The 26,007-nt window shown below is 37.9% G+C and overlaps 1 protein-coding gene across 1 annotated transcript in view; it reads left to right on the top strand.

Annotated features, from left to right (window-relative positions):
* Positions 1-21,377, top strand: part of LOC142349875 (uncharacterized) — a 68,510-nt gene extending 47,133 nt beyond the window's left edge. The window contains exons 7-16 of the mRNA XM_075401701.1: positions 290-556; positions 2,764-2,823; positions 6,839-7,360; positions 7,583-7,963; positions 8,782-9,025; positions 9,559-9,675; positions 13,300-13,537; positions 15,949-16,041; positions 16,575-16,815; positions 20,640-21,377. Coding sequence (XP_075257816.1) covers positions 290-556; positions 2,764-2,823; positions 6,839-7,360; positions 7,583-7,963; positions 8,782-9,025; positions 9,559-9,675; positions 13,300-13,537; positions 15,949-16,041; positions 16,575-16,815; positions 20,640-20,974 — 2,498 coding nt within the window. The 3' untranslated portion in view covers positions 20,975-21,377. The remainder of the gene's footprint in view (positions 1-289; positions 557-2,763; positions 2,824-6,838; positions 7,361-7,582; positions 7,964-8,781; positions 9,026-9,558; positions 9,676-13,299; positions 13,538-15,948; positions 16,042-16,574; positions 16,816-20,639) is intronic.
* The last annotated feature ends 4,630 nt before the right edge of the window (positions 21,378-26,007 follow it).

Here is a 26,007-nt window from a genome sequence, read left to right as displayed (position 1 = left end):
TTTTGTATCATAATAATAATAGGTATAATTATTACCACCGTTTCAATTATTATTCTCACCGTTTCAAGTTAAAATTTGAATTCAATAAGTTGCATATTTGGCATTTTAGTAATTTTGATAAATAGTCGTTTCGTTTTTACTGTCTCGACTAGCACAGCTAATGTATTATTTCGGCAAAACTGAGGTTTTTTGTGTTTGTTTCACGTTTCCAACAACATGCATCCTAATCTATCCAATGACGATCAATCTTGTATGCTTTCATGTATTAAATCTCAAGTGTAATTTGCAGAAAAGGACGTCGACTATCGAGGCATCCGAGGAGCTGCAACTTCATCGTCATCAACAGCTCCCCCGACTAATTCCACCACCTCTCCAGGTGGCCAATCAATCAGGGTGGCGGGGGTGCGCAAAGTGGGTGCAGGAGTACCCGAAGTAATCACCCCTGAACAGGTGTACGCAAGGGCAGAAATGCTACTGAAAAGTGGCAAATTGACATCTCAGCAGTGCAAGGAGCTGGAAGAACAGATCAAAGAGGTCCAGAGACGGCGAGAAAAAGGTTGGTTAATATAATTTTATAACAAGGAGGATCGATAATGTGCGTTTTCTCCAACCTTTCACATAAAAATCTATAAAATTTACTAAATTTAAACTTACCTTGCCCTCGATGCTAATCGCATTTGAGTTTCGAAAATCGAATCCTACTTCATAGGATTGCTGACGAGCAGCTGTATACTAATTTGATGGTCTACCTGTTTCGAAACTGATTGCAACCGCCTGTTTTCAAAAAAACTCTTCCTCAAGGCCTCTCTACACTAAATGAAATAATGATGAAATAGATAAACAACAATTAATTAAGAATAAATGAGATAAATTAAGAATAAATGAGATAAAGCTGCACCATTCATTTCAAATCCAAGGTGTACTGTGATAGAGATATTGAGATACCAAAAACCAAATTGTTTAAAAATCCTCATTTAAACTTCGAACACAAATCGTATCAAGTGCAATAGCTTCAGTTTTGTTTAATCAGAAAGTTATTCTATGGTACCTGAGAATTGCAGAGACTAGGTGTTAGGACAAGCAGAAATTATTGATATTTCTTTAAAGAACGTGGTATCAAATTGGTTAAAAACATTAGATATAAATTGAAAATAGTAAATTAATTCAATTATGCTTTATCGAAGAGCCATTCGTCAATTGCACTAAGTGATGGGACAAAAAACGACCACCAAAGGGGTACTCAAAGAATTACCTCTCAAAGAATTATGTTTTTTTTTTAATCTCACAAAAATAGTCTCATGGTAGTTTATAACATAAGATAGCAATAGAAATTATTTAACATCGACTATTATGCATTTTTAGAGATCCAGCGAGACCATCCATTAATGTAATAGAGTGATAGGAAAACAAAACGAGCGAAGCCAAAATCTTTGCTTTTTTGTGGCGTACCAAGAGGTGTCACAATGGTTAAAATCAATAGATACGAATTGATGTTATTAATTTGATCCACTTTTTCCTCATTAAAAAGACAATGAAACCTGTCATTCAGGAGACTAAATGATAGGACGTCCAAAACGACTATAAGGGGGGGGGGAAACTGAACAACTTTTAATTTTTTTCTGTAAACAACTAGTGTAAAACAACTTAAAGATATAAATTGAAACATCAAATAGCTTCACTAATGTCATGAAACTAAGATAAGCAAAAGAAATTACCAAATTGGTCGTAACTCAAAAATTTTATGAAAAAAATAATGTCTAAGTCATATCAACACTTTGCCGTGCGCTTTGAGGCATTCAATTATTGTGACCATGCTACAATAGAACAGATGGATCAGTTAATAAAAGCAACTGTAAAATACTCACGTTAAAACTAGTGGTTAAATTGCCGCACGTGGATAAGTTCTGTTCTCAAAAACCGAATATTTGTTCAAATTTTGACTCAATCAAATTCGAAAGCAGTTTGAAAAAATTGCACGCCGCCTTAAAACTAGTGGTTTTTGCACGTTGTACTACATCAGCCTGACTAGAATAGCCACCATTTTGACTTCTAATTAACTGAAAACCCAAAGAGGAAAAAATTAATGGCTCCGATCAGCTATCGCAACCATTAACAGATTTCTGTTAAATGTACACAGGAAACGTGAAAACGTCAAAAATGAGAAAAAATTTCCAATTTTGTATCGCTCCGCAATGATATCGGTCTGCCAAAATTGTTCCTAACCCCCATTTCGTCGGGGGGGGGGGGGGATTTCAAAATTTTAGTTTGTGACTTGAAATTTGTTCAAGGTTGGCTTATGTGTAGCTTTTTAGTTCCAATGAGGACATTTTCATTGCGAAAGCTTTGAAGCAATAATTTGATACTTCTCCCCCTATAATTGAATCGAAAACAGTTTTCGAACAGTTTCTTTGTCAATTGGCTAGCCTGCCTTTTATCAGGTTGAAGTCGTTAGCTGCTAAAAATGCAAATTTATTCTCGAGCTCTAATCAGAACAAAAGTGGAGTTGAAAGGGAAACGGATGCTTGTCTTCATAATGTTTATCGACTACTAAAACAAAACAAACATTTTTCACTTTCATTTTTTACTTTTCCAAAAAGGACTCAAAAGCAGCAGCGCCTTGTAGTATTTTCAAATTTTTGAATTTTAATATTTTCATATTTTTCATTCAATTGATTTGAGTTCATTTTATATACTGATTCAAATTATATTTTGATTTTTATTCAATTTATATGATTTTTTATTAATATCTACTGATGTTTTCAGATACAGAGAAGAAAGCCTCAACTGACTATGACATGAGGAGGGCACCAGGCCCACGCCCAGGTAATGCAAACCTCTCTCGTTTATCCTTGTTAATGTTCCCATCCCATGTGATGAGCGAAGGAACTCTATGATAGCCTGGCTTTTTCTTTGGTCATTCCCCCACCGCCAAAAAAATCCTCCGAGAAAGATATGGGCAGCATAATTCGAAAGCCCTTGCACCGTAGAATATTTCCACAACGGCGTTTTAATTTTGTTTTTGTTGAGAAATTATGTTGAGGGTTCTACAATCCAAGGTTTTCCGAAAAAATGCAGAAAATTAAAGCGAAAGTCATTAAGTTGTCATGAAGTTCATTAAATTTGTCATATTTTACATTCAATTTCAAAAAAAGTGAAAGTCCTTATAGCAGAGTATTTTCTCAAATTGTTTTTTTTGGATTTCGTATCTGCTGAGAAGATATGAGGTCTTCTTGGTTGGCTTTCCCGAAACATAGGTCGAAGTTTACCAAAACAATAACGTTCAATACAGTTCTTCGTTGAACAAACACTAAGCGAAAGTTTATTCCCAAATTCGCTCCTTTCATCATTTACAAAAATATTGAAAACTAAAAGCATTTAAAATATTCCTTGAATAACTCCTAAACGAGAGAAAGCTTGATCAAAATTTGACCCCTATTTAGAACAAATAGGAAATGTCTCTGCAACGTTTTTCGTAAAAGTTAATTTTTCAAAATAAAACACCAATTTCAAGAACACCAGAATTAGCAGACTTTCAAACTGATTCCTCGTTATTTGGACAACATTTTCTCTTCATTATATTTTTTTACTTGTTTTTACACGATCTCAATCAACCTCAGTGCATTTGAATTTATTTTTTGTCGTTTTTTTTTGTAATCCATGGTTTTATTTCAGGCATGATAGGTGCTGATAGAAAAAATGGAATTTTGAGATTTTCGACCACAATTTCTTGTATTTGACCTTTAATTTTGCTGCTGTTGAACTCAACGAAGTATCTCAAATTTTGCGGCCAATGGTTTTTAATAGCCGCACAGCGATAGCTGGGGCTATTATTGGCCTTCCTTGGTTTTTATAGCTGCGAAGCTGTAAGCTGAGTGTAGCTATATTGCGGTGCTCTTGGGTTTTTTTTTGTTTCGTCGTCTGACGCTTTTTTTTTCGTTTTACATTTGTTCACACTGCAAAGCTGAAAAAGTCAAATTTTCTGAATGACTTCTTCCTCTCACTAACGGCGTTTGCACGCGTGACGTCATTTCTCACTCTCTTTAGCAAAAGTTTTTTGCGTGATTAGATTTTGATCACAAGTGACTTACCTCACTCAATAAAATGTCTTTTGCACTTTAAAACTTAAGTTTAATTTGAATTTGTTTAAGGTCAAAGGAACTCATATGTGCAGTAAAGGTCCCTAATAAGAGGCTTTTGCGGAATGAATTTTAACAAGCTTCATTAATTTATCGCTCAATTTTTTTTACCTAGTTTTTTTAGTGGCGTCGATTTTTTCAATTTAGATCTGTATCTGTTTCTATCTCTATTATATGGCACGCAGGTCTATTCTTTCGCAGCTATTCCGGTAATCTGCCGGCTATGTTTTACAATTACAAAAAGTCTTTTTTTTAAAGATCTGTTCACACATTTTCATGATTTTTAAAGTCAAATTGGAGTAGTGACTTTGGTCACGCCGAAACAGGAAGTGGAGCGAAAAAGCGAGTGGTTTTGCGGCTTGAAATTTTTTCGCTCTAATTTTAAAGTAGAGTGAGAAAATGGTGTTTGAACAAAAATTTCGCTTTCTCGCTAGTGGTTTTTTGTTCACATGCGGCAATTGCACTTTGATTTTTACTGTTTTTTCGATTTTTTTGGATCGGGTTTTTTCTAAATGGTTTTCCAAATCCATTAATAGCTCATTCTAGGCTTAGTTTTTTGTGTGAACCAAATTTTCATTTCTCGCTAGTGGAGTTTTGTTCACATGCGGTATTTCGACACCGATTTTTAAATTTTAAAATTTTTTATCTTATTTTTTTAGAAATGGTTTTCCCAATTCACTCATAGTCGGTTATTAGTCGTTTATTGTTTAGTCAATGAAAATTCTTTGAATTGTACGTCAGGACTTGCCATGCTATGTGTTTTTATTTCGTCGTCATGATTTTTGTTACGACCATATGACGTCACAGCCATTTTTGTTCATTCGTTCATGCAATTTCAACTGAATTGCATGTGTGACGTCATTTTTCGCTCTTATTAAGGCGAATTTTTTTGTTCATGCGCGTGATCAAATTTTTGGTCACACTTGACTTACCTCACTCTCAAAAATGACTTCCTCACTTTGAAATTGACTTTTATTTACTTTAATTCAAAGAGATAAGGTCAAATGGGTGTGTGTCACTCTAAATGAAGGTTATTTGAGAGCAGCTAATAGAGGCAGCAACAACTTATACATGTTTTTAATCAAAATATTACAGATCAGCCTTCATTGAAAAGACGAGTTTTTTTGGTCCGTCATTTTTACTGTTTTTGAGACTGCCGATCTATGAATCTATTGCGGCTATTTTCTGGCAATCTGCCAGCTGTTTTTTTAATAATTGTAATCTAATTTTTGTTTAATTTGAAAATTGATTGATCCAAAACAGCGGTTTTAGTATCATGTAAACTTGATCAAAACGAATTTTGAAGAAATGTTTATAAAAGTTTGTCTTTTAACGACTCAACGAGGTGTATTGGTTTTCTGCAGTTTTTGTTAGCTCAAGCAAGCTTGTTCATGACTTATTTTTTTATATTTCTTTCGATTCCACCATTTACCTTCGTTTTTGTCCTTCGACTTCTGTTTTAGAAAATTGGACTTTAACAGTAGCTTAGTTAGTAATATATAGTAATTAGGAACTGTTCGTAATATCTGAACTGAAGAGGTCATTTGGAGAATTTTTGAGCCCATATAAGTCCCGCCTACCTATCTAAACTACAGTCCAACCACCTACCTATCGGATCCCCTTCCTACCTTACCCCAGGGCAGCGACCTAACCCTGCTTGCACCCCCCCCCCCACCACACACACTTACCTCACCAGCCCGCACGCCACACTTGCTGCTTGCATCCCCCAACTACCTACACCTTCGACTACCTATCCCACCCAAAGTTTTTGTGTTTTGATAGTTTTTTTTCTCTTTGGATAATTCTGAACTAGGTAACGTTAGTTTTAATTGCACGAGTTTTTATTGAAGTTTTATATTTCAGTTTTTATGTTTTTATTTCAGTTTATGTTTCAGTTTTTAGTCCAATAGTTTTTATTGCACGACACTTTGAGTCGCTTCCGGTATTGTATTCTAGAACATTCCATGACTTCTTTAGTGACTTTTTTCACACTTTTGTTCTTCATATTTGAGTGGTAAATGTTTTCTCTCATTCTTAAATTAGTTTTGTTGTTTAAATCGATTGTGAGCGAAAGGAAATCAAAGAAATTTTTGTTTTGAAAAAATAAGTTAATAATTCAGTGCCAAAACCTATTTATTTTTTCCATTGAATTTGCTTTTCTGTTTATTTTGAGCGAAAAATGCAAATATTAGCTATGTTTAAGTTTTTTCTACTTGAGTAGCCTGTTTAAGCAGGTGTCCTCTCCCTTCATAGTAGCAAATTTTGTCTAAAGGTAAGAAGTTCGTTTTGAAGGCCAATAAAAAGTATATGTAAAACATGTACAAAATTTTGCCCAGTTCTTTTAAAATAAAACCTCAGCGTACCATTTTTAATTCACCGTTTAGTTGGTTTTTTTCTGGATTTTATCATGCTCGACTTTGTTCTGATCAAATATCTGATCCAAAAATTCTATTTTTAGTGCTTTATACTCAAAAGACCGCGTTAGCCGATGAAGAATTGCGTAACTGGGTATTTTCGTTAACCTAATCGCGAAGACACGACTTTCAGATTGGACGAAGGTTTGCTGCGTTCAGTACTTTATAATCAATCGGTTTCTTTTGCTGATCATTCGTTTTGCTATCATTAGTTTTCAAAGATAGCCAGTATTCTAGGAAGGGTCTTTTCATGGCTAAGAACGTGCTTTTTATATAATGTAATTTTAGGACCTCATATGCCAGGCAGACGCCCAGTTATAAATCCCAGCAGATGGCCTGCTAATCATCGTGGACCACCTCCACCGCCACCAACCTCTGGAGACCGTAGATTTGGACCTCCCCCGCGGTCAGGTTCGGGGCCTCCGCTCAGAGGTCCCGACGTCAGAAGCTTCAGACACCCGCCTCCTCCTCATTTCCTGGCGAACCAGCGAGGACCTCCGCCACCTCGAGGTGCTAACCAGATCCCCTATAAGGGACCTCCGCCGCCCAACTTCAGAGGTGCTCCTCGTATGCCCCCGGATCCCAGGTGGCGAAACGTTGGACCCCCCAGGTTCCCACCGAATCCAAGAGATGGTATGCCTCCATCGAGAGAGGATGCAGCTCCTCCGCTGCCCAACATGCCAATGCGACCACCGCAGTTTGTGATGAATAGACCTCCTACGGCACCAATGCCACCTAGGCCTCCGGAATTTCCAGCCCCTCCCAAGCCAAATCAAACGGACATTCCGCGAAATCTGCCTCCGACCGAAGGTACATATATCAAACAATGAAGAATTCTTTCAATGTAGAATTCCCTCCAGTTTTAAATTAATTCTCTGTATCGATGACTTTTTTAATGGTAGTTAATTGTTGCTGGTATTTGCGACTTTTAAAGCCAAAACTGAAAAAAAATTAAAAGAAAAAATAACCAATTTTCATTCACTAGATGTCTGAAAGTGATATATTTTAAACCCGATTAATATGTCCTTTCAGTATACCAGTTTGGGCCTGGTTATGGCTATTCTCCTGAATGGGATCGATACTACGACCAGCATGGTCTCGCCTGGCCAAAAGAGATGCCATTTGACCCTAGATTCGCTGGTGCTCAAGTCCAAAACAGACCTCGAGTTCCACCAACCTCTGGTCCTCCATTACCGGGTACAGGTCCAATCTTAGGAGCAGCTCCTAGGCCCTTGGAACCGATGAATGTTGGTCCTCAAATGACCCAACCTGGTCTGGCTCCTGGAAGTGCGACAGTACCCTTATCAAGTGGCGGTGGTCCAGCGGCACCTGTTGTCCCAGTTCCAGAACCCGTGTCACTTGATGAGTCCAACGTAGACTTGAGTTCCCTGTTTAATCGACTCATTGACATGGGTAAGTTATTATGCGTATAAGTAAGCTCTATGTAGCGTTACAATACATGAAAAAAATTTAGAATGCGTGCTGTTCTATAATGAACGTGATTAATTGCTCCTGAACTCAGTTCATAGCAATTATTGTAAACGTGTGTGTCTTTTTTATGCAAATTTTTTGCTTGACAATTTTGCGCTTTTCTTCTAGAACATTCTTTGACTTCTCAAGTGACTTTTTGACACTTTGGTTCATCATTTTTGAGTGATCTCTAGTGCTCCGAAGTCGTTAATACAAAATCGGTTGCAGCATAAGCGGTTGACTCGTTGCGCAGTGGTAAGTGGGGGTGGAAATTGATCGAGGGGTCACTGGTTCGAATCACGGTGGGGTCAAGCTTTTTTGCACTAATAAAGAAAAACTGATCTAGACTAAAGACCATGAATTAAATTGCCCCGCCTGTCGTTCAAGAGCAATTCTTCCGACATTTGTCGGTTTATGTTCTAATTTGCATTCATATTATTATTTGCTCTCGCTTGAATTTCGGATCATTTCCGGTTCACAATAACAACGGAGCCATAGCTATGAGAAATACATCGTAGTTTGAAAACCCAATGCATAACTTCAAACGAATTTTGATTTCTAGACGGTACAAATGCTTTCGGGAAAGCTGGTTTGAGCAATTTTACTTCACATTTCCTCAAAGCTAATTTCGTTGCTGTGAGGGAGAGGGGGGGGGCGTGGGACTTCCACCGTTTTAACGAGAACCTCCAATAAGAATTAGAGTTTAACAAACTCTAATTCTTATTACAAGACTTATGAATGTAAAAATTGTGTGTTTTTAGGAATGATCTCTTCGTCGAGTACTCTTGCGGAGGACACTAATGACCCCCAGTCAGAGGCTGGGGTGGCAGTGGGGGGTGGGAACCAACCACAGCAACCTGCCCAGTCTGAACAAGGAGGGGGAGGAGGAGGAGTGAATGAAGATGAGGACGAGGATGAGTCTATGAGGTTCAAACCTCCTGATGCGGACACGGAGCCACTGGCCGACATTGGAAACATCTCATTCGACAATGAATCACTCAAAGAGTTTGTTGACCCAACTTACTTCACAAATAAGATTACTTGGTCACTCTATTTCTCCTCGTGTTGAGTGCTCTTCGGAATTCCGGATCAGTTCAGTTATAACACGTTTGACTGAATTGAGACTGAAATTAGGTTTCCTCGAAAGCTTTTAACTGCTGTCTGAATTTTGTACGAGCCACTGGAAATCTGCGCCTATAATTCAAGTTTATTATGAGCTCTTCAAGAGATCCAAATTCGTATTTCTAACCTTGATTGACTTCGTTTCTTAATTTTATGAACGGCTTGATGGGAGTATTATATAAATGATCCTGCAATATAAGACATTAAGCCCGTGTTTGTATTTCGGTTTTCGGAAGGCAAAAATATCTAAATCTGGGATCATCCAGAATATAGACTTGAGAACTTTTCACACCTTCCCAGGTTGAATAAAACTGTCTAGAAATGATTTCTAACTGCCTTATGATGATACATTTTGTGATGCATATAGAGATACTATTTTCGGCAAGATTATTTGACCTGCATTGTTGTTTGTGTAGATACCAGTTTGGGGTGATCCAGCGTATGTACCGTGGCCTGCAGTGCAGTTCCTGTGGCATGCGGTACCCTATTGACAAGCAGTCTCAATACACTGCTCATTTGGACTGGCACTTCAGGTTACTACTTTTATCACTTCATAACCATCATCTGACCAATAGCAATAATTTTATGCTGTGACAATTGCAATTAATTGGATTCTTTAAATGCATTCTTTAAGTTCTTTGAATTAATTGGATTCTTTAGAAGGCTTGTCAATTATCTACAATCCATGGTACCACATGGAAGCTTTGGAAACGTGGATTTTAACAACCTAACTTTTAAATATTTTCATTAGTAAATAAAAGCTTCCATGTGGTACTATGAATCTTTTCCTTTTGTGCCCCGCAGCTTAGTGGGTGCATTAATCATATAATGATTACATAATGATTACATAAATCATTACAATGATTTACTAGGTAATGACACGTGCTTTTTAACTGGGCGGGGGGGGGGGCACAAACGGAATAGTAACATGATGGGAGGAACAAGCGGAAAAGATCTGGTACCATTTGTATTGTTCTGAGCGCATAAATGTTTTTGATTTGGTCGGGAGAAAAGAAGCCAGCCTCGCATAAATATGCTCACATTTCTGAAGAAATGTTGGAACAATAAAACAGCTATTTTTATGTGTGTGGTCCAGTGAGACTAATTAAAGAATGCATCACGCAAAATCACTAACGGATAGTTCATATTTGTTGTTACGCAATAAGTCACTTTTACATTGCTAAAAGTAAAATAGCAGAAACTGGTTAGAATCGGTAAAAAACGAAATCCCTGCAATTTGTCGCTGTAATTGTCTACAATTCTTGTTAATAGCCGCGAAGCGATTGGGGAAATCGTGGTTTTTTTTACAATTCAAAGAACTTGAATTGTATTGGGGCGCCGTCTTTTTTTTTAAGATCTGTTCACACATTTTTATGATTTTTGAAGTCAAATTTGAGTAGTGTTTTTGGTCACGCCGAAGCAGGAAGTGGAGCGAAAAAACGAGTGGTTTTGCGGCGTGAAATTTTTTCACTCTAATTTTAAAGTTGAGTGAGAAAATGGCGTTTGAACAAAAATTCACTTTCTCGCTAGTGGTTTTTTGTTCACATGCGGCAATTTCACTTTGGTCTTTACTGTTTTTTTTTCGTTTTTTTTCGATCGGATTTTTTTCTAAATGGTTTTCCCACTCTATTCATAGATCACTATACGCCTAATTTTTTGTTTGAACCAAATTTTCATTTCTCGCTAGTAGTTTTTTGCGCACATGCGGCATTTTGACATTGATTTTTCTGTTTTTTTTTACTTTTTTGATGTTTTTTTAGAAATGGTTTTCCCAATTCATTCATAGTTCGTTCTAGGTCGAGTTTTTTGTTTAGTCAATGAAAATTCTTTGAATTGTACATCAGGACTTGTCCTTCTATGTTTTTAAGATGTGTTCACACATTTTTGATCTTTTGAATTTGATCTTTCAAAATGGGATAAACAACTAAAGCAGCCCAGCCGGCATTAAGTTTCATTAGAGGCACAATGTGGGCTTTTGTAGTCCTTCAATTGCTTAGAGTGGTGTTGCTGCTGGGATGGCTTTAATTTAAGTTTTTTCGGAGTTTTTGGGCTCAAAATGGTGCAACTTTTGATGTTTTTTAATTTAATTTTAATTTTTCTGAGTTTTTTGTTCGATTAGTCTTTGGTTGAAGTTTTTAATTTTTGATGAAGGCCTTTTGCGAGACAAAATTACTTGATATGACCTTTTAATGAGCTATTTGTTTTGGTACTACAAACATAAACACGCAAAACGATACTAATTTTTGCAATTTTTTTCAAGTTTGAAATTTTTTGTCATGTTTTGAGGTTTTCCAGCTTTAGGGGCCAGGGAATCTCCTTTAAGGTTGAATAATAGGGTGTTGCACAGTTTCCAGTAACGATGGATTGGTTTTCAACTTTTTATTGTCTCGAATTTTCAGAATTTTTTGCTAAAATCTGCAATTTTTTTTAAGGTTTCCCAAACTTTTTGTTAGTTTTTGATATTTGTCCATTCTCAAAAGCCAGCAAAGTTTACTCTACTGTCTGTTAAAATGTTACTGCATGGTTTTGTAGTTTCAATGGATTTGTTTTCAACAATTTAACCTTTCGAATTTTAGAAATTTTTTCATAAAGTTTGCAATTTTTTCAAAACATTGTCTACTATTCAGTCTTTCTGGCCTCGCTAGCCAGGTAAACTCATGCAAGTTTTGATAGTATGTTATTTAATAGTTGCTAGGGGGCAATCAAATTGTTTTCAATTTTTTAAAAGAACGAATTTGTATTTTTCGAAATTTGAAATTTTTTCTAAAAATTGTTGCCTATCGATCTTTGAGCCAATTAATATTTTATGGCTTGGAAGTCGGTTACTGAATAGCATCTGGAGACACCGAAGTGATTCTGAAGAAATCTATATCGTGAATTTCAGCAACATTTCGTTAAAATTTGCCATTTATTAGTTAATCGATCTTCAAGGGCCGATGAATTTTTAGGTCTTGCAAATATAATACTGGACCGATATCAGAAACAAAAATTGGTTTTGAACATATTTTTGTTATAGGTATATTTAAAGGGATCAAATTTTGCCTTAGGGGTAAAAGCTTCAAGAGTTTAAGCAATCAGTATGTTTTTGTTTAGTTTGTTTGATTGTTTTAGTTTCTCAATTTTTTGAGATGATTTTGTTTGTGTTTTGGCTGGCATTGTTCAATTGATCTTCTGGTCAGGTTGAGTTCTTCTAACTTTTTCATTCAATTCTTTGAATTGCATGTCAGGACTTGTCCTGCTATGTTTTTTTCGTCGTCTCCATCGATGATTCTTACGACCTTACTTCTTGGAATTTACTTTTTCATTGACTTCAGTGACTTCTACTGCGTTGCTGTCAAAATTTGTGCGTGACGTCATTTCTGCTTTTAGGCCAATTGCTTGACTTACCTCTCTAAAAAATGACTTCTGAACTCACTTATGGAACTTTAAGTTTTATCAACATTTACTAGTTAAAGATGAATAGTGCGCATCTAAGTAGTGCCAAATTATATGCGCTAATTCTTGAGTATTAGTCTTGAGTTTTTGATTGCGAATATCAATTTTGAAAACGCTTTTTTAGGGCTGTTTCCTTATAGACCGTTTGTGTCATGAAATTGACAGCCCGAATCTAACCCAAGAAGTCTAGTGGTATGAAAGGACTGGTGGTCGATCTATCTGTCTATCTTATTTCTTTAGTTGTTTTAATTCATGGAAGGCCACAAGCGTCTATCGCGGCTATTTTCCGGCAATCTGCGGGCTATGTTATTGGTTTTTATTGTGAACAAGACTGAGGTAAGTTGAGAATTTACATGGCCTTGTCTCTGTTGCACACAGAGGCTAAAATATGCATTTTGCGACTTCGATTACATTCGGTGTACATTTTTTGTGCTGTTAAAAAGGATAGTCTCCAGTCTTTTCTTCGCCACTTTTCAATTCATAGAATACCGTCCGAATTTTATGGTTTTGTGGTTGGAATTATTTTGCGATATTCAGAATGCCATTTTAATGCTATAAAGGTTAGATTTGATTTTGTTGACTTTTGTTCGAACCATTTTATAGCGAGCTTAACCAGAATTAAATTGACTAGCGATTCATTTGGCTGAAAGATGGGATTTTTTTTCCGTAAATGGAAAAGATCCGAAATATATTGAAACTGAATTTTGAATTGCGTGTTCAAGGCAAAAGAAACGGAAAGCGGATGGCTATGTGGGCTCGTCACGAGAGTGGTTCCCAATCTGCGAGGACTGGTTTGTGCTGTCTGATCACGCGGATCGTCTCTCGGCTGGTTTCGGAGAGGAGTCTGTAGCCAATGAGATGATGCGAACATCAGCCAATGACAACGTGATGAGCAATGAGAATTCGGTAGAAGCTGAGAAGATGAGTGTCTGTGCCGACTCCAAGATTCCCAATGACGAGGTTTGATTGTTTTGTCTCGGGGGGGGGGGGGGGAGGGAGGGAGGGAGGGTTGGATCTAAAAGTCCGATAATTTCTCTTTACACCTTTAATTTAAGCTCCTCAGAAGTTACGGTGAATCCCACACACCGCCTACAATTCTGCTGTAGGTGGAAATTCACGGTGATAGGGCAATTTTGAGTGGTTTAACCCCAATTTGCGGCTGCGCTCCGCCACCGTTAAACCAAGCGTCTTACACACAGTCAGGCTAGCCTGCTTGAGCTTAACGTTGCTGTAACAACCAATGACAGCTCCCTGCAGGTCGTTTGATGAAAAGCGTGGAAAACAGGCGAAGCGCTACAGCTCAGTTGCTGAGCATAAAGTTCTCTAAGAGCATTAACCACTCAATCAGCAGCTTTTCTGACTGCTTTACTTGTCCCTTTTTTACAGAAGAGTTTCAGGCTACGAATTTAAGAAAAATTTTTGTCAATTTTGCATTGTAAGGGTAAATTATCTATTAAAAAAGGAATAAAGTGTAATATTTTGTAGAAATTGAAAGTTCTGACTTAAAAGCATAGAGTCTATGAGTTTTCAGTATCTTTTAGAAGATGTAAATTATTTGAAATGTTTTTTTATTGATGCAGTTATTTCCTATAACTTTTTTGAATAACTTTAGATTGATAGTAGTCGAGAGACGATTGCGGGGGCTATCATTGGGCGTCTCTTGGTTTTTTGGTCTTTTATTACAATCATATGGCGTCACAATCACTTCGCGAGATATCGTGAGATATCAAGATTTCCAATTGATGCATTTGGTATTTTTATTGACCAAGACAACTGTAAAACGTCATGGTTTTTTATAATAATAATAATAATATTGAATTCAACCAAACTTGGTTACAACCAGCGTGGTAGTCCTCAGATTAGGGGAGAAATCAATTTTCAATAATTAAAATTTCTCGAAAACTTTCCATTCTGAAGGGTAACTTTTATATTTGAATCTTTCCAACGCCTCCCCTCCCAAAAAGTTCTTCACTTCTCTTTGAAACTGACATGGATTTTTGTGTGGTGAATAGTTAGCAAAACTGTTTAGTTGAGACAAAGAATTATTGAATCGGGCTACTCTATTAAAGTAATTATCTTCAGAACGTTTCCGAAATGTTTTTCTCGCTTCAATAAAAAACTTTTCACTTGATCTGGTCTTTGGACAAGCAAAACTTATTGACCAGTGGTCTGATGCATTCATAGAAGTGAAGCTCACTTAAATCTTGTTTAGCAGAATTAGGTCGTTAAGAACTAGAAAATAACTGACTGGCAATAGGCGATTTCGAATTAGGCTCTCAACGTATTCTTTGTCACCCAGAACAGAACGTTTACGTACGCAATCGTTTTTAGTTGCTCTTGAGCGAAGTTCGTAGCAATTATTGTAAAAGTTTTGTTCTTTTTATGCAAATTTTTCGCTTGACCGTTTTTTTGCTTTTTCCTTTAGAACATTCTTTGACTTCTCAAGTGAGTTTTTTACGCTTTCGTGCTTCATTTTTGAGTGATCTCTATTGTTCACACTCTGAAGTACAGCTTTTTGCTAATATGAAGTTGGTTGCAGCATAGCAATAAGAAGGAAATGATCTCCGAGTGGGCAGTTCTTCTGTTTAGGGATTGGGAGGTCAATGTTTTGAATCCCGGCGTGGTCAATTGTTTTTCCACCCGCCTGTCGTTCGAGAGCAATTCTTCCGACATTAGTCGGTTTATATTTACTAGTAGTTTGTATTCTTTGATTTATTATCACTGACTGAATATCAGTTTTTCTAAGTATCAATGACTCAATTGTGTGATCTATATTAGAAAAAGATGAAAAAAAAAGAAATTGTTCATGTAATAGTTTTACGTTTCCGTTTGCTCTACGGCTTGATTTTACTTCGCCTGATTGTTCCAGATTTTTTGTATATTAGACTGGAAATTTTACACAGGCCAAAATATGTGCAATTACCAAACGATTGTCAAAAGTTTTATCTAGAAAAATAATAGTCGTTTTTCGTGAATGAAAGTTGATTGGATCATTTTCCGAAGCAAATTGACAACTTTTTGACTGTTCACAATTGCTGACCTTAAAATTAGGGTGTTAAGAACTAATTGGCAACATGAGAGAGAGTTTGAGATTGCAAATTGTTTTACAACTTACAAATTATTTCATTCAAAGTTGTTAACCAGCTAATTTAGCGGGGGTTTGAATATGTTCAAATACTTAACCTACTTATCATGAAGGGTAAGCTTAATTTTTCTTATGTTATAAATTGTTTATCATTCGATGGTGTGGAACATGATTTGCGGTCGCACATTATTAATTCTCCTTATTGGTACTGTCGATATACAAGTGTTTTTAATTTAATTTTGTAACTTAAATAGCATAGCTTGTCTGAATTGTATTTGTGTTTTAGATCTGCAAGATATGTCGAGAGTACTTCGAGCAGTTCTGGCACGTCACAGCCGAAGAGTGGCACTTCCTGGACGCCATCCGGGTAGAGGGGAAGGTCAGTTGGTTTGTCTAGTTTGGAGTGAAGATTGCCGGTTCAGCGTTGGATTTGTTCTTCGTTTGCAGATTTGTGTTTGAGTTTGAGTTGATGCCCCCTGTAGAAGATAAATATCTATAACGGATGCCCCCTTGTAGAAGAGTTAAAGCCATAAAGGATTTTGGATCTATTCTGTTTTGGCCCCCCAGCTTAGTCAGCTTATATTTTTTACGCCCCAAGGTGCACGTGCTATATTTTTTTATATAGTAACCTGCTATATAACAAGATATAATTTGTAACGGGGGGGGGGGCAGAATAGATCCAGGATTTTTGCCCTCTTGTAGAAGAGTTAAACCGATAAGAGAATTTTAAACCTTGTAGAAGATTTTAGAAGATTTGCATCTATAAAACAAACCATTATTTTGTTGCAGAACACGCATTTGTCCACACAGGCTATTGAAAAATTGTTTTTGTCCACGTGGGAACAGATCCATTGTTTCTCAAATAAAATGATTTTGTGAAAAATCTTTTCATAACTTTTTTTTTATTTTCAGACGGTGCATTTCTTCTGCTACAAAGAATTCACAGATAGTGGTAATGATACAGTCATTCCCTCCACACCCAGAACAAACTCAATGGAGAGCACGTCCTCAGAATCAAACCAAGCAGCAAGAAACTTAAACGACCCTAACTACGAACCAAATAAGACGCCAGCTAAAGAACCCAACTCAAACAGTAGCAGTGCACAAGCCGTCGAAAATGCGTCATCATCATCAAGTTCAACTAACAAAAATGGTTAAGATTGTTCTGATCTATTCTGTTTTGCCCCCCCCCCCAGCGTAGTGAGCATAAATCTTTTATGACCCCAAGGCGCACGTGCTATGTTCTTACATAGTAACTTGCCATAACAACAACATATAATTTGTAACTGAGGGTCATAGAAAACACTGGGGGGGGGGATTGCTCTTTTGGTGAACATGTAAATTGAAGATATAAAACTAGGTACTAGCTACAAAAAATGTAAATTACTCGGGCATTTTTATATACGCGCGATTTCACAATTACATTTTACATCATATGCTACAATAAATGTTTGCGTATCTTTCCAAGATTAAAAATAAATTAAAAAATTAAAATTACCAAGAATTGAAAAATTAAAAACTTTCCAAGAATTCTTCTTCTTGAAGTGCCGTGTCAAAAGAATTTGGCAACCGTTAATGTCCTGCTTCTGACTCTGTTCATGACATCAGCGACGCTTTGAGAATTGGTCCATCGCATTATCTGATCCAGAAACTGTGTCGGGCGTCTACCACGTTTCCTTTTGCCGTCGATTTTGCACGTTGTCACAACCTGCTCAATACCTTGTTTGCGCATGATATGTCCGAAGAACGATGTTTGTCTTTGCATCACTTTCGCAAGCAGGTTCCTCGAACCAATAGTGCTTTTCACAATTTCCTCGTTCGGCTTCTTTTCCTTCCAGCTTATCTTCTGCATTCGTCTCAGAAACCACATTTCAGCTGCTTCCAGTTTCTTTATGTCTGATTTCATTAGAATCCAATTTTCACATCCATACAGCATTATTGGTATGACATAACAATTCAGAATTCTGTACCTCAGTTTGAACGGCATCTTTAAGGTCGAAAGGATGCTTCTCATTTCTGTAAACGCAGTCTTCGCCTCTGCGATCCGACATTTGATATCTGTGGAGCAGCTCCCGTCAGATGTTATCCAGCTGCCAAGATATTTGAACTTCTCGACTTGTTTAAGCGTTACTCCGTTCAACATTATTTCTGCCTTTTCTTTGTCCCAGTTGTTCATTATCATTACTTCTGTCTTCGCCGTGTTGATCTTCATACCGAATTTTTCACTTCGCTCATATATTACGTTTAACAGGTTTTGTAGGTCTTCCTGTGAGCCCGCGATCAGTCCAGTGTCGTCGGCGAATCGGATGTTGTTTATATTGTGTCCTCCCATATTTACACCTGGTTCGTCGTCAGAGTGTCTCATAATCATCTCCGTGTATAGTGAGAAAAGATCGGGTGAAGCTATACAACCTTGTCTAACACCTCGTTTCAGGTCTGTATAATCAGACAACTCGTTGTTAACACGAACATTTGCCTGTTGTCTGAAGTACAAGCTTTGTAGCACTCGGATATCTTTGTCTGCAAAATCAAAATCGTTTAGAATTTCGAATAAGATGTTATGTTCGACTCGATCAAACACTTTTGTGTAATCAATAAAACAACAAAAAATCTTCTTTTGCATTTCTTTATTCCGTTCTTGTTTTCGTTTGATTACATATATAGCGTTCCTTGTGCCTTTGTCGGGCATGAAGCCGAACTGCATCTCGCTTACTTCTCGTGTATGATCTTTCTCATTCTGTTCATGATAACTCTCAGGATGATCTTAGTTGAGTGGTTCATGATGCTGATCGTGCGGAAGTTGCTACAGTCGGTAGCCTTCGGCTTCTTTGGCAATGGTATGAAGGTGGATTCCATCATCTCCTTCGGCCATTCTCCAAATTCGTAGATTTCGTCGGCGAGATGTTGTAGCATTCCGATCCCAGTTTCTCCCAAACACTTTAGCAGCTCTGTGGGTACTTCATCTCTTCCAGCCGCTTTGTTTTGCTTCAGGCCCTTGATTGCATACCGTATTACGTCTCTCATTATTTTTTCTCCCGTAAGTGTTCCCTCGAATTAGATGGATTCGCAGGTTCTCGACTCGTCTTCATATAGCTCGCCGATGTATTCCCTCCAGCGACTCAATATATCGTTGTTGTCGATCAATATATTTCCCTGCTTGTCCTTCAGTACGCTTGCCTGTTTGTTGGCTCTGTTCTTCCCGGTCACAAGCTGTATTCTCTTGTGATGGTCGCGGGGCATATATTTCTCCAACGCTTCAATTTCATCACATTGTTGGTCGAAATACTCCGCCTTTGCTTCGATACATTTATTTTTTATCAGCTTGTCTAGCTCTTTGTAATCTTCTGAGTGTTTCTGTTTTCGCTGCCTTTCCGCCATTAAATTGGTTATTTCGTCAGTTATCCAGCTGTTCCTTGGTCTTTTCTGGGTGGGAACGTACTTCTCCTCTACTTCCTTACACGCCCTCTTGAACTCCTCGTGAGCGGACTCTATATTTCTTCCTTCCGAAGAAAATAGAGTCTCCGCTTTCCACATCTTCCCAGCAAGATTTTCCATGTCGAGTTTCGTTTGGTCACTCAAGGAGCTGTAATTTTTCTTCTTTGTTGTCCTTGCTACCGTGAGCTTCTTGAAACGGACGAGGAATTTTGCAACAACTGGTGCATGATCACTTCCGATGTCAGCTCCAGGGAAGGCTTTACAGTCTGACACTGCATTTTTGAACCTCTGATTGACACATATATAGTCAATTTGGTTTTTGGTTCTGTCACCTGGTCTCGTCCAAGTATACAAGCGACTTTTCCTGTTTTGGAACCACGTGTTTGAGATAACCAGGTGATTGTCTTCACACCACTGAATAAATCGATCCCCACGTTCATTTCTTTCTCCAAGCCCAAAGGGGCCTGCCGCGGAAATTGATCTCTGATTCCCAACTTTTGCGTTCCAATCTCCCATGACAATTGTCGCTTCTCTGTTTTTGCACATCTGCATGGCCTTGTTAAGATCATCATAGAACCCTTCAAGTTCTTCTTCATCGCAAGCTGTGGTTGGCGCGTAAATTTGTATGATGTTAATCGTCACTGGTGTTGCATTCGTTTTCACAAGCAGTACTCTCTCTGATATGGGCCAGTAACCTTTTAGTGACTTTGCTTGTTTCTTGTCAAGGATAATGCCAACACCTTTTTCGCTTTTATCCTCCGAGCAGGAATAAATTATGCTCATTTCGTCTGACTCAAAATTCCCGCTTCCTCTCCATCTAAATTCTGACACTCCAAGCACTTCGATTTGCATTCTTTCCATTTCTTTCTTCACGTTATGTAGCTTTCCTGGCTGTAACATTGTTCGAACGTTCCAGGTAGCAATTTTGATTCTTTTATTTGGCTTTGGTTTTGCGGCAGTAGCTTGATGATGATCTGGTGCGCCCTGTCGCGAAGCGCCTCCCCTACCGGACGCGTCTCCCGTTTGGGTTACGTTTACGTCGTTATGATGTCTTTGTATTGGAGCTGACATTATTGGTTTCTTGGCAGTTACTATGGTGGTTTGCCATTGCCTTCCATAGCCAGAGCCTCGTTAGTTCAGCAGCAAGGATGCTGCCTCTCCTATACCTGGGGGGAAAAACGTCAATTACTGAGTTTTCCATTTGTGCCGATATTGAAAAACACCGTGCTCCTTTCTGTATGCTTCAGTTAAGGTCCTTAAAACACTCACGTTCACATTTTAAAATGCCGAAAATCTGCAGTGCCAGAAGTTAAAATGCCAGAAGTTGCTACTTAGCCAAAAGTTGAATTTCGTTCAGTTTCCTCATTTTAAAACGTGCGCGTTTCGTGTTTTAAGCATGGTTAAGTGACTCTGCAGAAATTACTTCGAAATTCTGACTCAATATCTCGAACCACTTCGCGGTTCTTTATAAATGCCAGAAGTTCACAGTGAGTTCAAGCAGAGTCACTTAACCATTACTTAAATGTTTTGTTATTTTTCCAGACGACGAAACTGCCAAACCGCAACACAGTCTGTCATCCCTCAACTCAATATTAAACAATCTAACTGGCGACAAAGAAGCAAGCTTCGGTGAAATAGTGGCTCATCAAAGTGACGATGACGGCGATTGTGTCATTCGGATCAAAGAGGAACCCAAAGACTTATCAGTCGATTCTTCGACCACGGCGTCTGGGCAAACGGGTGAAGCAAATGGCTCAACTGGTAGTTCCGCAGAGGGCAAAGGGACGAAAGAATCACCCGTTTTGATTCGGATTAAAGACGAACCTATGGACGAATCGGAAATGGAGTTACAAGTCCAACAACACAGGAGTCGTTAGCGAGTAAAAGAATGATCAACGTTGAGCCAATCAAATTCGCGAATGGTCGGAGAAATTAAATTTCAGATGATTTCAGCAATTTATTAGCTTTTCTTCGTTCATCGTCAGAGATTGAAGTTTTGCGCAACTTTCTTTGCTTGAACATTAGTGCTCGCGTTCAAGTTTCAAAAAAGGTGATTCACAAAGTTTCCCTCAAATAATATGCTTAAACATTAAAGCGCTATAGAAAACTCAATTAAAAAAAGAATATTTGTGCTTTGTTTGTCAGGAATGAAGTTTAGTTTGTTATTATGAAAAAAGTGGCGTATATTAATTGGAATGTCTTTTCTGGTAATAATGTTAATCGTGTAAGTTGGTCTAGTTTTCGCAAATGAAACATTAATTAATTATTGCTTTTGGTTAATTGTTTTTTTCTCTGAGACGTGGATATTATTAATTGCTCTCGAACGAAGTTTGAAGCAAATATTGTAAACGCGTGCGTCTTTTTTATGCAACATTTTTGCTTGACCGTTTTTTCTCTTTTGTTCTTTGATTTCTTGAGTGACTTTTTTCACGCTGACTTCTTCATTTTTGAGTAATCTAAGTCGCTTTCTTTTTGAAATAAAATAAATTTGTTGTTAATACGAAAGCGACTCGAACAATTAATTGAAGATATTTCAGCTTAGTGGTTAACTTGTAGGACTGTTATCATGGATCGTGGGTGCAAACCACCATGGGGTTGGTGGTTTTTTCATCCATAAAACTTTTCTAGGCTACACCCCCTCTAATTAAATTGCCTACCACGCCTGTCTTTCGCGAGCAGTTCATCCGGCGTTAGTCAGTTTATGTTTGAACATATACCGGCAGGTTTTGTTTGAGTGATGGAGGGTGGTGGGGTCAGCTCTGAGTTTTTAATTGCTCTCGAATGAAATTTGCAGCAAGTATTGTTGCCGTATTTGTCTTTTTACGACTCGAAGAGGAGCATTGGAATTCTTGGGGTTTTCTGAACGACTAGAAGAGGTTTATTGTTCTCGAAAAGTGTTATTGAGGATTAGTATCCCCCCAACAACCCCCCTGACCCACACAGAAAAACAAAAATCGTCTCTGCACTTTTTTTAACATTGACCATATTTGGTTTCTTTTTTCTCACAGGTGAGGATAGTTAAGAGCTGATTTTGCACAACTCTTCGTGTTGTTTCCGTTATTGCGATTTGACTCTTCGAGTGACTTTTTGCGCTTCGGGTTTGCGTGATATAAATGGTCTCTCGTTTAAAAATTTCACGAGACGGACATAACTGCTTTACAAAAAAGTGAAATTGGATACTACTAAGTATGCTTGTCGTTCGGGAGCAAAACATCCGACACTAGTCATTTAACAGTTTTCATAATAAGTTTTTAGTGATTGGCAGTTATGGATATAGTTAAGAATCTAACGGTTTATATAACAACGATAAGATTGATGTGAGTTCAGATATCTTAATTATAAATTTTTGAGCTGTAAAATGAATTTAGCGATGCTGGTGTTATCGACCTCGACAATCTTCATACATTTGCGCTGAACTTTTACTGCAAAAATGGCGTAATGAGTGTAAACATAAAAATATTGATTAAAAACACAAGAAATTGGAACCAAAAAAGGCACGTGGAAGCATTGTAATGAAGGTAATAGACTAAGGTTTTTTGAGTAACATCACCAAAGGACAGACTACGAAGAAAGGCTAGTCGGCACCCCCAACAGAGCCCCCCAAGAGGCATCGACATTCGTCTGCTGGTACTAGTGACTGGAACTTTTTAATAAAAGATATCTCTCCTGAAAAAGCTCTCTTTGAAGTCTGAAGACCAATTTTTTTGCCAGTTTTTTTAATCCAAAATCGAGAGAATTGTTGACAGAAAAAGAATGTATTATCATCTATAATTTTTTGAACTCAAGGAGCGTGCAAAAAGCAATGGGGGATGATTTACATGGATTCGTAGCCTGTTATGACTACTTGAATTTCATTAACCTTCAATAGATGAACTTCTTTAGTCCTCATAAGAAAACAGGTGAAAGAAAGTTCCAATAACGAGCATAATTTTTAAAGTTAGCTTTAAATAGCAGAGAAACTTAAAAATTAAAATTAAAGAGAAACCTTTCCGAGCAAGCTCTGCCTCTTCATTATCAATTGCTTCTAAGCGAAATATCTAGCAACTGGACTAATCCCCGTGGTCTTTCTGATGCATTTTTTAATACAGCTAATATTTCCTCTGTCGATTTGTCTATCTGACCATCGAACTTAGGAGTTAGCTTTATTAAGTTATTTGTATTTGATAAACCCAAAGCATTATGGCAGTAAGCAATTCTTTAAAGCAATAAATGTCGTGCTAATTTCTAACTAAAGGATTCAGCACATCTGAGGAGACATAATTACTCGGTGTGAAGTGAAAATGAACGGCCATTACTTGCAGTATTCTTTAAAAATAAAGTATGTGTTTTTTATTTATATGAAATTTTTGTTCTTTTCTGGAGGTCAGACCTCGAGGTTAGTGAAACATGCGAGAGAATATTGTTAATGCACAGTATTAACTTCTTCACTGAATCAAAATAAGTCTCCATATTTGCTAATTGATTTGTGTTGAGGCCATCTTTGTACTAATTGCAAAAAGATGAAAGTAATGTCAGCACTGGATTGACAATTATGTCGAAACACGACAAACTCTAATGCCTCGTAGCTCATCACATTTGGATATCAGTATTGGCACTAATCAGCTACAGTGTTTTTGAATCGCATCACAGTCGGCATATAATGCCGTTATATACATCAAAACATCAAATGACCGGGAAACTTCCTCCTAATTTGTTATTGGACGCGCTAAAGTTGCTTCCCTTGAGAAAATAAGTATTCCAAAGATGGATCTACAAGCAGCTGCTTTGGGGTGTCGTTTACGGCGTTTAGTCACCCAACACATATCTGTTCATATCAAAGAAACAATCTTCTGGAGTATTAGTAATGCCGTTGTTGGCTGGTTAATGTCAAAAGAAAAACTTAAGACTTTCATCGCCAACCGCCTTCAGGAAATTAGAAACCTGACGGACACAACTGTTTGCGACACAGAATTGGTAAAATAAATTCTGCCGGTCACATATCTAGAGGAATTCCACCAGAGGACAACGTTCTTTGTGGTTGTCACCACCTTAGTCTTGAAACATCCTGAACAAAATGGGAACTCCTTATTTGCTCCGCAAGAAGCAACGCACGCGATGCAACAGTCTTCAACACTTGTAAACTGTCTTCAACATTGAGATATTCTCAAAACGGACCAGACTTTTGAGAGCAACAGCCCAAGTTTTCTTGTTTGTGGATCACCTAAAGACAAATACACTAGCTTTTGAAGACATTGATAAAGCCGGAACTCATTTTTTTTAAGTTTCAAAACTCAACTCGTTTTTTGGAGCTGTTAATGATCTGATGAACGGAAAAGATATGCAGAAGACAGCCCGTCTGTTGTGCTTATCACCTTTCAGGAAATATGGCCTATTAAGCGTCGGTGGAAGGACAAAAAGAATCTCCTTGCCAATTGAGGCCAAGCACCCTTCAAAACTACACACAAAAGAGGCAATTGTGAAAAAATTTTATATAGAAGAGTCCCGAAATTTGCATGCATCTAGCCGTAGTGTATTCTGGGAACTACATCCAACAAAGATGTCGCATCATTGGAGTTTGCAAAAGCCTGAGAGGCCTTGCTTTCAGATGCTTCGACTGTTAAGGGTTTCGGGTTGTAGGCCTCCAACCACCAATGGCTGACCTCCCACATGTTTGGTTTCAAGACATTTCATTGCCTCTATTCTTCAGAAACGTTGGATTGGACTTTTTCGGACCATTCGCCGAAATGCATAGATGCAACTAAGTAAAAAAATACATCTGCCTGTTTACATACTTCGTCACGCGAGTCATTTATCTGGGAATAGCAGTAGACTTGTCAACCGATAAATGCATCACAGCAATCAGACGATTTATCTCGAAACGTGGCCAGCCACGATTTTTGATGTCTGACAATGCGAAAAATTTCCTGGGGTCCCGTAAACAGGTACGACAAAAGGGGCTACAACTGGACCACGACTTCATCAGGAACAGCTTTCTCAGCCATTTTATAGAATGAAGACTTCTGCACATCACTTCGATGGCGAGTGGGAGAGACTCGTCCAAATAGCTAAACAAGATCTCCTCGTTAATCTTGGCTCAGCAAAACTGACACACGATGTCTTTGCAACAATTGTCACCGAAGTGGAATTTTTTGTGAATTCCAGGCCATTGGTTCAAGTGAGGAGCGATAACCAGGACGACGATCCCTTCATTCCCAATCATTTCCTCTTGGAACGACCTTTTGTCAATGTGTCAGCACCTGTGATCATAGAGTTAGCCTGTCTGAGACCGACATTATGGACCCAAATCAAGCAGCGCATGCAACAGATCTGGAAACGACTGCTTCGAGAGTACGTAACCACACTGAACCAGAAAAAAGTGGACATCAAAAGAAGCTGCTCTGGAAGTGGGCAATATGGTTGGGATGCCTGAGAAATCGACTCCAATGTTAATCTGGCCAATAGGACGGGCTACCAGGATTTCCATTGGACCCGGCAAAACAGCCAAGTCTTTCGACTTAAAAACAGTTTTAGTTTTAGGTTTATTAACAAGACCTGCGTTAAGCTGCAGCATGTTTATCCCAAATACCGTAAGGCTAGGATTAGGTTATCGTCCCGAGGATGTTAATCCCCAGTATTAACTTCTTTTTTCAGCTATTGTAAGTTGGCATATTTTCTGATTGATTTTTGTAAAGCGCCATGTTTGTAATCATCGCTAGCAAAAAGATAAAAGAATAAAGTCATGTAAAACGGAACTGAGGTCTAACCTTCGATGTCATGTAAGGAAAAAACAAAAGAAAGCAAATGAATAAAGCTTGCAACGTGAAATAATTGGAAGAAAAGAGACATGATATGACAAAAAGAAGAATAGGCAACGTCGTAATCGAATATAAGAAAAATTACATTTTTTTATTAAAATTTTAAAGAAAAGCCG

The sequence above is a fragment of the Convolutriloba macropyga genome, chromosome 11 (assembly GCF_964194025.1).
Source record: "Convolutriloba macropyga chromosome 11, txConMacr16.3, whole genome shotgun sequence".
NCBI lineage: Eukaryota > Metazoa > Xenacoelomorpha > Acoela > Convolutidae > Convolutriloba > Convolutriloba macropyga.
The sequence above is the reverse complement of the archived record's forward strand: the minus strand, read 5'-3'. Positions and strand labels throughout refer to the sequence as shown.